The 11,602-nt window shown below is 49.4% G+C and overlaps 1 protein-coding gene across 2 annotated transcripts in view; it reads right to left on the bottom strand.

The window, feature by feature from the left end:
• Window positions 1–8,282: 8,282 nt before the first annotated feature.
• The window catches only part of Rrp1b (ribosomal RNA processing 1B), a 15,844-nt gene continuing 12,524 nt past the window's right edge, over window positions 8,283–11,602 (bottom strand). For both annotated transcript variants that reach the window (XM_010636521.2, XM_019209356.2), the window contains 4 exons: window positions 10,922–11,559; window positions 9,776–9,925; window positions 9,044–9,107; window positions 8,283–8,551 (listed from right to left, as the gene is read on the bottom strand). In XM_010636521.2, the coding sequence (XP_010634823.1) occupies window positions 8,358–8,551; window positions 9,044–9,107; window positions 9,776–9,925; window positions 10,922–11,559 (1,046 nt within the window). In that variant the 3' untranslated portion in view covers window positions 8,283–8,357. The remainder of the gene's footprint in view (window positions 8,552–9,043; window positions 9,108–9,775; window positions 9,926–10,921; window positions 11,560–11,602) is intronic.

Here is an 11,602-nt window from a genome sequence, read left to right as displayed (position 1 = left end):
AATACTTCCAAACTCATTCCTGGAAGCAAGTATCACTTTGATTCCCAAATCAGGGAAAGACGCAACTGAAAAAGAGAACTACAGGCCAATCGCCTTAATGAATATAGATGCAAAAATCCTTAATAAGATACTAGCAAACAGAATACAGAGGATCATCAAGAAGATCACACATCCTGACCAAGTCAGATTTATTCCAGGGATGCAAGGATGGTTCAACATAACTAAGTCAATAAATGTAATGTACTATATTAACAGAATCAAGGACAAAAATCATATGATCCTCTCAATAGATGCAGAAAAAGCATTTGACAAAATTCAACACCCATTCATGATAAAAACCCTGCAAAAAATTGGAATAGATGGTCTATATCTCAATTTAATAAAGGCTATCTATGAAAAACCAACAGCCAACATCATATCAAATGGCCCAAAACTGAAAACCTTCACGTTAAAATCAGGAACAAGACAAGGATGCCCACTATCACCACTCCTCTTTGATATATTCTGGAAACATCAGCCATAGCAATTAGACGAGAAAGAAATTAAAGCAATAAAGGTAGGAAAGGAAGAAGTTAAACTGTCATTATTTGCTAACAATATGATACTCTACATTGAAGACCCAAAAAACTCTACCAAAAGACTTCTAGACTTAATTGACACTTTTAGCAGAGTAGCTGGATACAAGGTCAACACTCCAAAATCAATAGCCTTCTTGTACACAAATAACAGAGTTACTGAGAGAGAAATTTGGGGGAAACAGTTCCTCTCACAATAGCATCCAAAAAAATGAAGTATCTAGGAATCAATCTAACAAAAGAAGAAAAAGACCTCTACACTGAAAATTATAGCACTCTGAAAAAAGAGATCGAAGAGGATATAATAAAATGGAAAGATATCCCCTGCTCCTGGGTAGGAAGAATCAACATAGTGAAAATGACCATACTACCAAAACTGCTATGCAGATTCAATGCAATGCCGATTGAAATTCCAACACTATATTTCACAGAACTAGAAAAAAGAATCCAAAAATTCATTTGGAACCAGAAGAGACCTAGAATAGCAAAAGCCATCCTAGGCAACAGACACATGGCAGCGAGTATAACAATTACCAATTTGAAACTATACTACAAAGCCACTGTGATAAAAACAGCATGCATGGTACTGGCAAAGAAACAGACCTGAGGATCAGTGCAACAGACTGGAAGACACAAAAACAACTCCAGATGTACTCAGCTACCTCATCTTTGACAAAGGAGCTGACCGTCCCCCCCCACCACTGGAGGAAAGATAGCCTCTTTAATTAATGGTGTTGGAAAAACTGGATCTCAACCTGCCAAAGATTGAAACTAGACCCTTATCTTTCACCATGCACTAAAGTGAAATCCAAGTGGATTAAAGATCTAAATATCAAAACAGAAACACTGAACTTACTGGAAGATAAGTTAAGCAGAACTCTTGGAGACATTGGCAGAGGAAAAGACTTTATGAACAAATCCTCAAACTGGGATCTCATCTTATTAAAAAGCTTCTGCAATGTAAAAGAAACTATCAACAAAACTAAGAGAGAACCTACAATGTTGGAAAAAAATTTTACCAGCTGCTCCTCAGACAAAGGACTACTATCTAGAATATATAAAGAATTCAAAACAATCAGCCCCCCCAAGTATAAATACCCAATTCAAAAATGGGCATCTGAAATGAACAGACATTTCTCAGACAAAGAAGTAAAAGCAGCAAATGAATATATGAAAAAATGTTCCACATCACTGGTCATTTGAGAGATGCAGAAGAAAACAACACTGAGATTCCACCTCACCCCACAAAGAATGGCTGCTATCAAGAAATCAACCAATAACAAATGTTGGCAGGGTTGTGGGGAGAAAGGAACCCTTCTCCATTGTTGGTGGGAGTGCAGACTGGTGCAGCCACTATGGAAATCAATATGGAGATACCTCAAAGAGCCATCCCTCTGCTGGGTATCTTTCCAAAAGAATTAAAGGAATCATAACACAATGATATATGCGCACCTATGTTTATAGCGGCACAGTTTGTAATAGCTAAATCTTGGAAACAGTGTATTTGCCCATCAGTTGGAAATTGGATAAAGAAGATGCGGTTTTTCTATGAAATGGAATACTACTCAGCCATAAAGAATGAGGAATTAGATTCATTCATAGGAAAATGGATACATATTGAGGATATATTCCTAAGTGAAATAAATAAGTCACACATGTGTAAATACCTAATAGTTTCTCTGGTGTGAAAAGCGATTATAGTACATAAGATCCTATTGAAATAATCGACCATGTGAAATAGGAAGAAAAGGGCTAAAGGTGTAGGGAAAGTGGGAAGGGTAGGGGAAAGGTAATAAGGGAAAAGAAAAAAATATGACAAAATGGAAATAAAGTAAATGGGGAGGGGAGGAGGGGGTGAAGGGAGGGCATGGACAAGAGGAAAAAAATGAGAACCAAGACCTGTCATGTAAAGGTACAAGATCCCAATAATGAATATAATTGTTCTGTATACCTAAAATGTACCAAGAAACTCAATTTTTTTTTAAAAAAATAAAAAAACCAAAAACAAAGAACAAATAAGTCAACAAGAAACAGCTGAAAACGTCCAGAAATGGGCAGGAAACTTAATTTTTACATCCAAGAAAGTTAACACCAAATGAAAAAATAAGTAAGAACACACACAGGCACAGGACAGTTAAACTGTTTAAATATAACCAAGAAACTCTTAGAAACACCCAGGAAAATATTACACGCACTGAAATACACTAAGGACATTAGCCAGCGTTGTGTCAAAGGTGTGGCTGGATCATTTGAGTGTGGAGGGAAAGTGAATGCTAATGTGGGATTCCATCTTCATCAGACTGCTATTTTTCGGCAGTGACAGAGAAGTGACAATGAGCTACAAGACTGCCACAATGAAAAATAGGATTGCAAATGCCAGCTACTAGGTAGGATTCGAAACAAACAGAACCGGGTTTACAAAATGGAGCGGCAGTGACTCTGAAACAAGCTTAGCTATTTCTTGTAAAGTCCACACACAATTCCAGATATTGCACCACCTAGGTATTTACTGATGGAAACCGGCACTAATTATATGAAAACTGACAGCAACTGTTCCTATTTGCCAAGAGCTGGTAGAGACGCCTCTTCACAGGTGGGCACACAGACTGAGGTGCCTCTCACCACAAAAATACCACTCACCAATACAAATAAACCAGTCATTCACACAGCACAGTACGACCGAGTCTCCGGCGCTTCTCCCACCGTGGAGGAGGTCAGATCCCAGAGCCCGTGCATTACGTGATGGTGCAGACCAAGTGAAACTCAGGCTTTCACAATGACCAGCGGTTGTCCCAGGATGGGACACGGAGGGACGAACTAATAAGCAGGAGCACGGATGGAGGTTTAGGTTTTGCACGGACACAGGGGAGGTGGCTACGTGACTACAGTTGTCAGAGATCGCCGAACTGTACCAAAGAGCTCCTTGTACTCCATTCCAATATTTAAAAATCAACCATGCAAACCAGATGAGGTGGCACGTGGCTATGATCCCAGTCAGCACAGAGCACATGCACAACAATCTCCTGACACCGGTCGTTGGAAAGACAGGCTGAGGAACAGATAAGACCTTGTCTCATAAAGTGAAATAAATACTGTTAAACAGCGTGTGTTTAGATGTCCTCCAAAGCCTCATGCTTTTTTGGAGAACGCTGAATCTGGAATGTGTGATGCTGGGGTTAAGGTCATGTGATTTCTAACCCACTACTCCCGAGTGATGGTTTAGCACCGCCCTAATCCTGATAGTCCGGATGGGATTAAAGGGGCAGACGCTGTTAAATCTTCTTGTCACCTTTGCTGTCTTGTGTGCGCCGTGTTATTCCTCCTCTGCGAATGCCATCCCTGCCTTGAGTCAGCCTATTATCCACTGAACCTCTACAAACCGTAAGCCAAACAGACCTTTCCCCTTCAACTCTGGGCATTGGGTATTTTGTCTCAGCAACAAGTAATTAACACAAACATTAACAAGAATGCTGGTGTGGAAATGGATTGCAGACAGTGACTGCTAGAAATACGTCACCTAACAGTACCGAACAGGGTGCTGCCGCCAAAAGATCCTGACTCAAGGAAGTTAGGAAAACAGCCTTCTGCCTGGGCACTGTACAACTCTGGACTGGCCAGTGTGTTTTTCACAAGGGTCCGCGTCACCACTCACTCAGAAACCACTCCACAAGCTAGTAAATCCACTATGGAAAACTAGAGTCCTGTCTCCCACTGTAGTTTCAGGAAGTTTCAAATAAACAGAGTTCTGGAATGAACACTTGGCTAGTAGGATGCCTCTGAGAACAGCAGTATGTATCTGTGTCTATTTTAATACAGGTCCAAGTGGCCACTAAGTGACAAACGTTCAACATCTCCAGCCACCAAGAAAATGGAAACCAATGCACTGAGAGTCCGCCTAACCCTTGGAACGTTTTTCTTCAAGAACACAAAAATCAATAAACACACACACATACATGTATACCACTGAGAATGCAGGAAGGAACCTTTCTACCTTGCTGGCGGGAATGGACATTAGTATAGCCGTTATGGAAATTGTACACTTCCTCAAAAAACTAAACTAAAAGTAGAGCTAACATTTGCTCCAGGGGTACTGCTCCTTGGTATATGACCAGGGGAATCAATACCAGCACATCCCGTGAACACCCACATGCACGCCTGTGGCACAGCCCACAGGAGCACAGGTCTGGAACCAGCCTCGGTGCCCGTATGCAGATGAACGAACACAGGGAGTAGTATTCGGCTGCAAAGAACATGTTGTCCTTAGTGTGAAAATGGAGGATCTATAGATCATGTTGAGCGAAAAAAGCCAGACTCAGAAATACAAGTATTTCATGTTCTCCCTAACATAAAGACTCTAAAAAAGGTGATGAGAAAGTACAAGAGATTATTAGTCAAGAGGAAAGTGGTGAGCAATGGAGGGAAAAGTACAACAAAATTCAATCCAATACTCAGCAAATAGGCTCAGCAAGAGATTACTCATATGAGAAACAAGTATTATTAAATGAGAAAATGGATTTGAAGCAAAATATGGGAGCCAGACGCACCAAGATGTGAAAAATGATGAGACACAAAACGGAAAGATCTACGGTAAATTACAGAGTTCTGCAGAGGGTAACACAGGGCCTGCGGAAAAGGGCAAGGTAAAGAGGAATGGAGCCAGACCAGACCGGGAGAGGAGATGGAGCGCCAGAGGGCCGGGGGCAGAGCAGGCCCTGGTACAGCGTGTGTGTGATACTGGGGCTGGGACCAGGGCCTTGTGTTGCATGCATCCCGGCGGCCCTTTTAAAATTTTAAGGTCTTGTGAAATAACAAGGCTGGCCTGGAACTCATGATCCTCCTGCCTCAGCCTCCTGCAAAGCTGGGATCCAGGCCTCAGTGCCTGCTTTTCCTAGAATCTTCAATATCTCACCCCTCAGCTGTTCTTTTGACAGGTGCCGAGTCTCTTGGATGCACAGGATCACTATTCTTTGGCCTAACTTGGCAGATCCCGGCTGTTACCTTCTGAATGTTTTTCCTCCCCGCTCTACTGGAGCTTGCCTTTGCGCTGGAGAACTTTACACCATCCTGAGCTCAGAGGCTGTTTTGGGTCTCACAGTCCTGAATTCCTGGGCTCAAGTGAGCCTCCTGCCTCTGCCTGAGCAGCCGAGACTACAGCTGCACTGAGCCCAGCTTGTTAACAGTTTCTGTCAACTCAATGTTCAGTTTGTTGGTTTTTTTGGTACCGGGGATTGAACTCAGGACCTTGTGCTTTCAAAGCAGGTGGTGGAACCACCAAGCTAACTGCCCGGCCCTCAATCTTCAGTTTTGTGGGTGCTTTCTCTGTCAGCTCATCTACAATAACTCAAAATTCACCAGGTGTGGTGGTACAGGCTGGTGATCCCAGCACTTGGGAGGCTGAAGCAGGAGGATCACAAGTTTGAGCCCAACCTGAGCAACATAATAATCCAGCTAGACCTTGTCTCAAAATAAAAAATGGCTGGGGATGTAGCTCAGTGCAAAGGTCTTGGGTTCCACCCCCAGTACCATAAGACAAAATAACTGGGGGAGGGGGGGAACCCAAAAAACAAAAGCCCCAAACAGCCAATATCAAATCCAAATCCAAGGGCTTTGATGAAAACCAACACAGCACACCGATGCTAACACAATTTCAGCGCAGGCCACTGTCTGAAAAGGTAAAGCAGAGAGAACACGTAAAAATTAAAAGGCACACCCAGTCTCATTCCCCCCAGTGATCGCTTCCAGAGTTTATGTTCTTTCTTGTGCTTTTAGCTCAGGAAATGAAAGGATAATAAATTTGCCCAGTCTGGGCATCAAACTGTACAAGCAGAGGGGAGGCAAGCACGCGACCGTGTACTGCTGTCCGAACGCCAGCGTGAACTTATTTCCGCTTTTGAACCTCCAAGTCCTCTCAGCAACTTTACTGAGGAAAATCGCATGCATCACACAGCAAACTGGTTTGCTCAACACATCTCCTTTGTGTGATAAGTTCTTTTTGTGTTGTGTGTAGCTAAGCTTAAAAAAAATTCTCCTGTTGCCAGAATTTAGGCATGAAAAGTAATGTACTCCTAAAACTTTTTTAAAGCTCAGGAAGCACTGACTTATGCACAGAAGGAAGTTGGGTTTGACCCGTGCTGTGCCAATGACCTGCCCCACGGGGTGACTTCAGCAGGAGCCAGGTCACCAGAGCGCTGTGAGAACAGCTCCTGCACTGTCCTCGAACCACGGGACGGCTGCCTTTCCACGTCTGGTCAGGACCCAGCCGTTCACGTGGCCCATCTCTCAGGGCAGGATAAACGGCCAGAAAACTCCCAGGACAGCTTCACAGCATGTCGGCAGTTCCTTCTCATGGCTGAGTACGACGAAGCTTCACCAGAGAAGCCAGGAAGAAAGACTGCTCCTCCGCATGGAGGTCAGGTAGCCCAGCACCTGAAGTCCTTCCTCCCCGCACGCGTGACGCCCACCCTTGGGTCTCGGGGGACCGGAAACAGTCACTGCCCTGTCAGCAAAGCCATGGGGTCCTCTGTTGGGGAGCAGTGTGGGGGCTGTGTGGAAAAATGGCAGCTCCCGTGGGAAGGGATGAAGCGGGTAAGGCCACAGGATCTCCTGAACAGAACAGGGTAGGGCTGGCAGTGCAGCTGTGAGCCCATACCACGTACCCTGTGACTTCCATCTTGAATTTCTAATTGCATGAGCCATGGAGGAAAGGCTGGGCATGGTGGTGCACACTCGTAATACCAGTACTAGGAGGCCGAGGCAGGAGGATCGCTGTGAATTCAAGGCCAGCCTGAGCTACAGAGTGAATTCAGGTCAGCCTGAACTACAGTGAGTTCCTGTCTCAAAAAAACAAACAACAAAAAAAGAAAAGAAAGCCACAGAGGAAGGGCCCAGCCTCACTGACTATGCCCACATGGCCTCTTGGCTCTGAACCTGTCCTGTGTCCATCTCTTGAGTTCAAGGTAATTTCCTGGAATAAAACCAAGAATCCAGTGATTTATACTCTAAAAAATGAAAGTCAGACTTTAGCTTCTTCAACCAAAGCCTAAGCACCTTCCACCCCGATCACGCAGATGAGAAGAGCTGTATGAAAACCTATATGCAAGTGTTGTGTCTGGATAACAGGCAGCTGTGGCCATGGACAAATACATGTGCCCACTTCTGGAAGGCAACTTCCTGCCTGGTGAGAGCTCAAGGTGCAGATGCTCTGACCCACGGCAGGTACCCTGTCACTGGGTCTGGGTGCCCAATGACCCAGGTCTCCACAGGGGCTCAGGGTGGGAGGCCAAGGAGAGGGGGACACGGCCTCCCGAGACACCTGGGGCTTGCTGTAGAGGTCGGAAGACAGGGAGGGGCAGGGAAGGGCAAGAGGAAAAGCTCCCTGCTGATGACAGATGGAAAAGCTACGGAGCTGCTGATGGGTTTTCAGTCCCTGCTGTCAGAGCTGCCGAGACCCCCCAGAGCAGGGAATCAGGTCCACCAGCTCAGGAGGACCAGATGCGAGGCTAAAATGCCTGAGTGGGTCCGGTGTGTGGCAGAGGCGTCCTCTGCTCACGCTTGGTCTGTTCCTACATGGTGGCCATAGCTGAGGTGCCCAAGACGGCAGTCTCAGGGACTCACGAGTGTTTGCAGCAAAAAGTACAACAGATGGGACACAGCCTGTGTCCCTGTTCAGCACCTTGAGCACAATCCACAGGGTTTACAAACAATAAAAAGGCTTGTGTTTTGAAAGCTATAATTTATAGATCCTTTGTATAAAAGCAGTCTGTAAAAAGGGGCTCTGGGCACTCAGAAGAAGTCCATGGCCGTCGGCCTCCTCTTGGGAGTGGTGCCCAGTGGCATCCTGCTCCCCAGGATGGTGCTGGCAGGCGAACTGCTGGGCATCTTCAGCACCCCGTGAAGGGGCCTCTGCTCGGGGTTGAAGGCCACTCGGGAGGGGCCCGTGGGGCTGACCAGGATGCTCTTGTCTGTCTTCTTGAACTCTGTCTCAAGGGAGAGCAGGGCCCGTTAGTATGACACCTGGCCCTTCTCACCCCGCAGGCCCCAGAGGAAGGCAGCAAGAAGGGGGCGGGGACACCGAGGGCAGCCGATAGCAGGGCCCTGGGGATGGGGCCTGAGATGGGCCGTGCTGGCGAGCTGCTCCCCGACCTCCATGCACCCCAGCTCGCCAGACACGTGCCTGTGCTGTGCCTCACGCGCGTGCCCAGGGCAGGCTTGAACTCATTAGATGCTCCCAAAGCAGAAGGGGGACGTCCCTCCCAGCACACAGGTGGTCCTGAATGTTTTAGCAGAGCAGATACAGTGGAGGGAGCAGGGCGTCCCTATCGGCCCGTGAGACGGACTGACCCAGCACGGAGGTGTCTGGGTACCTGGCTCTGGGCTTCTTCCAGGTGACCTCTCAGGTGTGGACCCCACAGCAGGTAAAGGCCTGTGGCGCGTGGCTGGGAGGCACCTCCAGAAGCGCACACACTCACCTGTGGTCATGTTCCTGCTCAGCCCAAAGGTGACTTTCTTGGAGCTGGACGGGGTTTTGTTCAGCTGCAGGAGAGAAGTTCAGAGTAGCAGCAGGAGCAACACCCGGCAAGTGAGGCGCTTTGTCTCCCGGAGATTTTCCAAGAATCTGCCCAGGAGGGAGGCCCTGCAGGACCTGGGATTACTGCCCTGAACTCACCCACAGATGGGAAGGGTCAGGGACAGATCCGCTGTCTGGAACTCTCTGCCCCAAGGTCCACCAGGACCCTGCCACCAGACTTCCCAGCCTGCAGCACACTGGGAGGCTGAGGCAGGAGGATGGAAAGGCCCAGCCCAGCCTGGACAGCTGACTTACCTGAGACCCTGTCTCAGAATAACAAAGGGGCTGGGGAGGTGGCTTAAGGTGAGGGAAAAATCACTTTTGTTCCCATTCAGAAAATCCCTGGGAGCTGAGCCATTCTGCACCCTGAAGTGCGGTCTCCCTCCGACTGTTCGTCTGTCTGACTCTCACGTGTATCGCATTCTCCCGTGTGACACCATCACACTCACATGGAACTGGCTCTGAAAGCTCAGGCCCACCATGGGGGTGGATGTGCATGGCCACCACACCTTAGACCTGCACAAAGCGGGGTACAACCGGCCCAGGAAGGGAGGGAGACGCCACCAGGCCGCAGACTGGCTCCCCGGGGGCCCGCTCTACGCCCCGTGGGTGGGGGACGCCGTCGAGGGCACACCTGGACAGCAGGACCCGGAGGGCGGGCGGCAGCGGTGCTCTTTGATTTCCTGAAGAACAGGGGCTTTGGTAAGACGGGGGTGTTGAACTTCACGAAGTCATTCTCCGGCCTCAGAGGTTTCTTCAAAGGGGCGAGAGCTCCGCTGCTTCCCTGTAAGGAGGGTGCATGTCACACACACCAAAGTGCTGCCAGGGCTGCGGGGTGGGTGCAGCCCCCATCCCAAGCTGCTGTTTCCTGCCCCGACTGACTCTGTTGGCCTGAGCAGGGTGCAGACTCCTCAGACGTCACAACCGCTGCTCCCCCTAGCCCAGCCAGGGACAGAAATGTCTCCTTGCAGTCAAAATCTACTTTTATTATCTTTACCTTCAAACTTAGGCCCTGTGTTTTCAACATTTGCCTTTCAAAGTCCACCTGTTAAATAATTCATCTTGTCAACTGTGATCAGCCAGGCGTGGTGGCACACACCTGCAATCCCAGAACTGGGGAGGCTGAGGCAGGAGGATCACAGTGAGCCACCCTAGGCTACGAGTTTGAGGTCAGCTTGAACTACACAGTGAGACCCTGTCTCAAAAGAGGCCCCGTAGGTCCCTTCCCAGAAGCAGAGTGAGTCCTCAAAGCAAGGACCCAGCCCTGGCTGGGTGAGTGACATTGGGGCGTCTGGGAAGCCCAGTGCGGACCTGGCTCCTCCTGGCTGCAGGCCCACTACCACCCTCTGCAGCTCTGGTGCCCTCCTGTGGGTTCCCACTGGCAACACTGTGCCACCGAGAGAGAAAAGCTAAAACTGGCTGCCAAGGGTAGGGCGGCGCCGGCTGGGGCTCCAGCTGGAGCTGCCTGAAGCAGAGGCACACTTCCGTCACTTAATGCTCACCTGGCCTACTGCTTCGGGAACTGCCTGTGCTACCAGACAGGCATTCTGGGCGTCTCTGCCAGGGGCCATGGGGCCAGTCCCCTGCCAGGCCCAGCGGGGACCCCAGCTCCACGCTGACCTTCCTGACCTCGCGAGTGCGTGCGCGTGGCCCGAGTCGGCACTTGCCATGTACCACGGCATATCCCGCCTGCTGCACCACTGCCAGGCCAGGCCTGACGGCCCCCAGCCTCCACCCCCCGGGGCAGCGGTGGCCCAAGGACAGGTCCTGACCCCCTTACCAGAGCCTCAAACTGCCGGACCCTGGCCCTCAGGACACCCTTGTTCTCCACCGAGTAGGACACCTCTTTCGTCTTCTTCCTCTTCTTAGAGGCTGCGGCCTTCCGGCTGGAGAGCAAGTAGAGGTCAAGGTTCCCTGGCTCCACCTTCTTGTGCTGAGGCCTCCTGCACGGGGGCAGGGTGGCCTGGCCATCGTCTCCTTCCTTCTGTGCTTGAGGCCAGGCCAGTGTGGCCAGTCCACTGCTGTTGGCCAGGAGAGCGCCGAGTTTCCGCTTTCTTTTTGGGACCTGGCCTCCGTCTGCTGGGGAAGCTCGGGTGGCAGGGGCTGGAGGATGCCCGCAGTCCTCTGGGGGCATCACTGTGGGTTCGCAGATCTGCCCTTGCAGCCCCAGGCTCTTCTTCCTCTGCCGCTTCCTCTTACTGTGCCCAGGGGTGGAGCAGAACCCCTCTAGGCCACCCTGGGCCCCGGTGCTGGATGCGGGTTTCCCCGACCCAGGCTCGCCGGTCCCTCTGTGTGTGAGGGAGGAGGCTGCATCACTGGGGCCGCGGGTGTTGGGTTGGACGTGGCTCTTCTTCCGCTTTCTCCTTTTTCTCTTCTGAAGGCTGCCTTCGCTGTCCTCACCAACACTGGCTTTGTGTCCTGCAGAGACAGAGAGACACCACACACAGACACACACACACAC

This window comes from Fukomys damarensis, unplaced genomic scaffold (genome assembly GCF_012274545.1).
Source record: "Fukomys damarensis isolate Sample0158 unplaced genomic scaffold, DMR_v1.0_HiC HiC_scaffold_24, whole genome shotgun sequence".
Taxonomy (NCBI): domain Eukaryota; kingdom Metazoa; phylum Chordata; class Mammalia; order Rodentia; family Bathyergidae; genus Fukomys; species Fukomys damarensis.
This window is presented reverse-complemented; position numbering and strand designations above follow the sequence as displayed.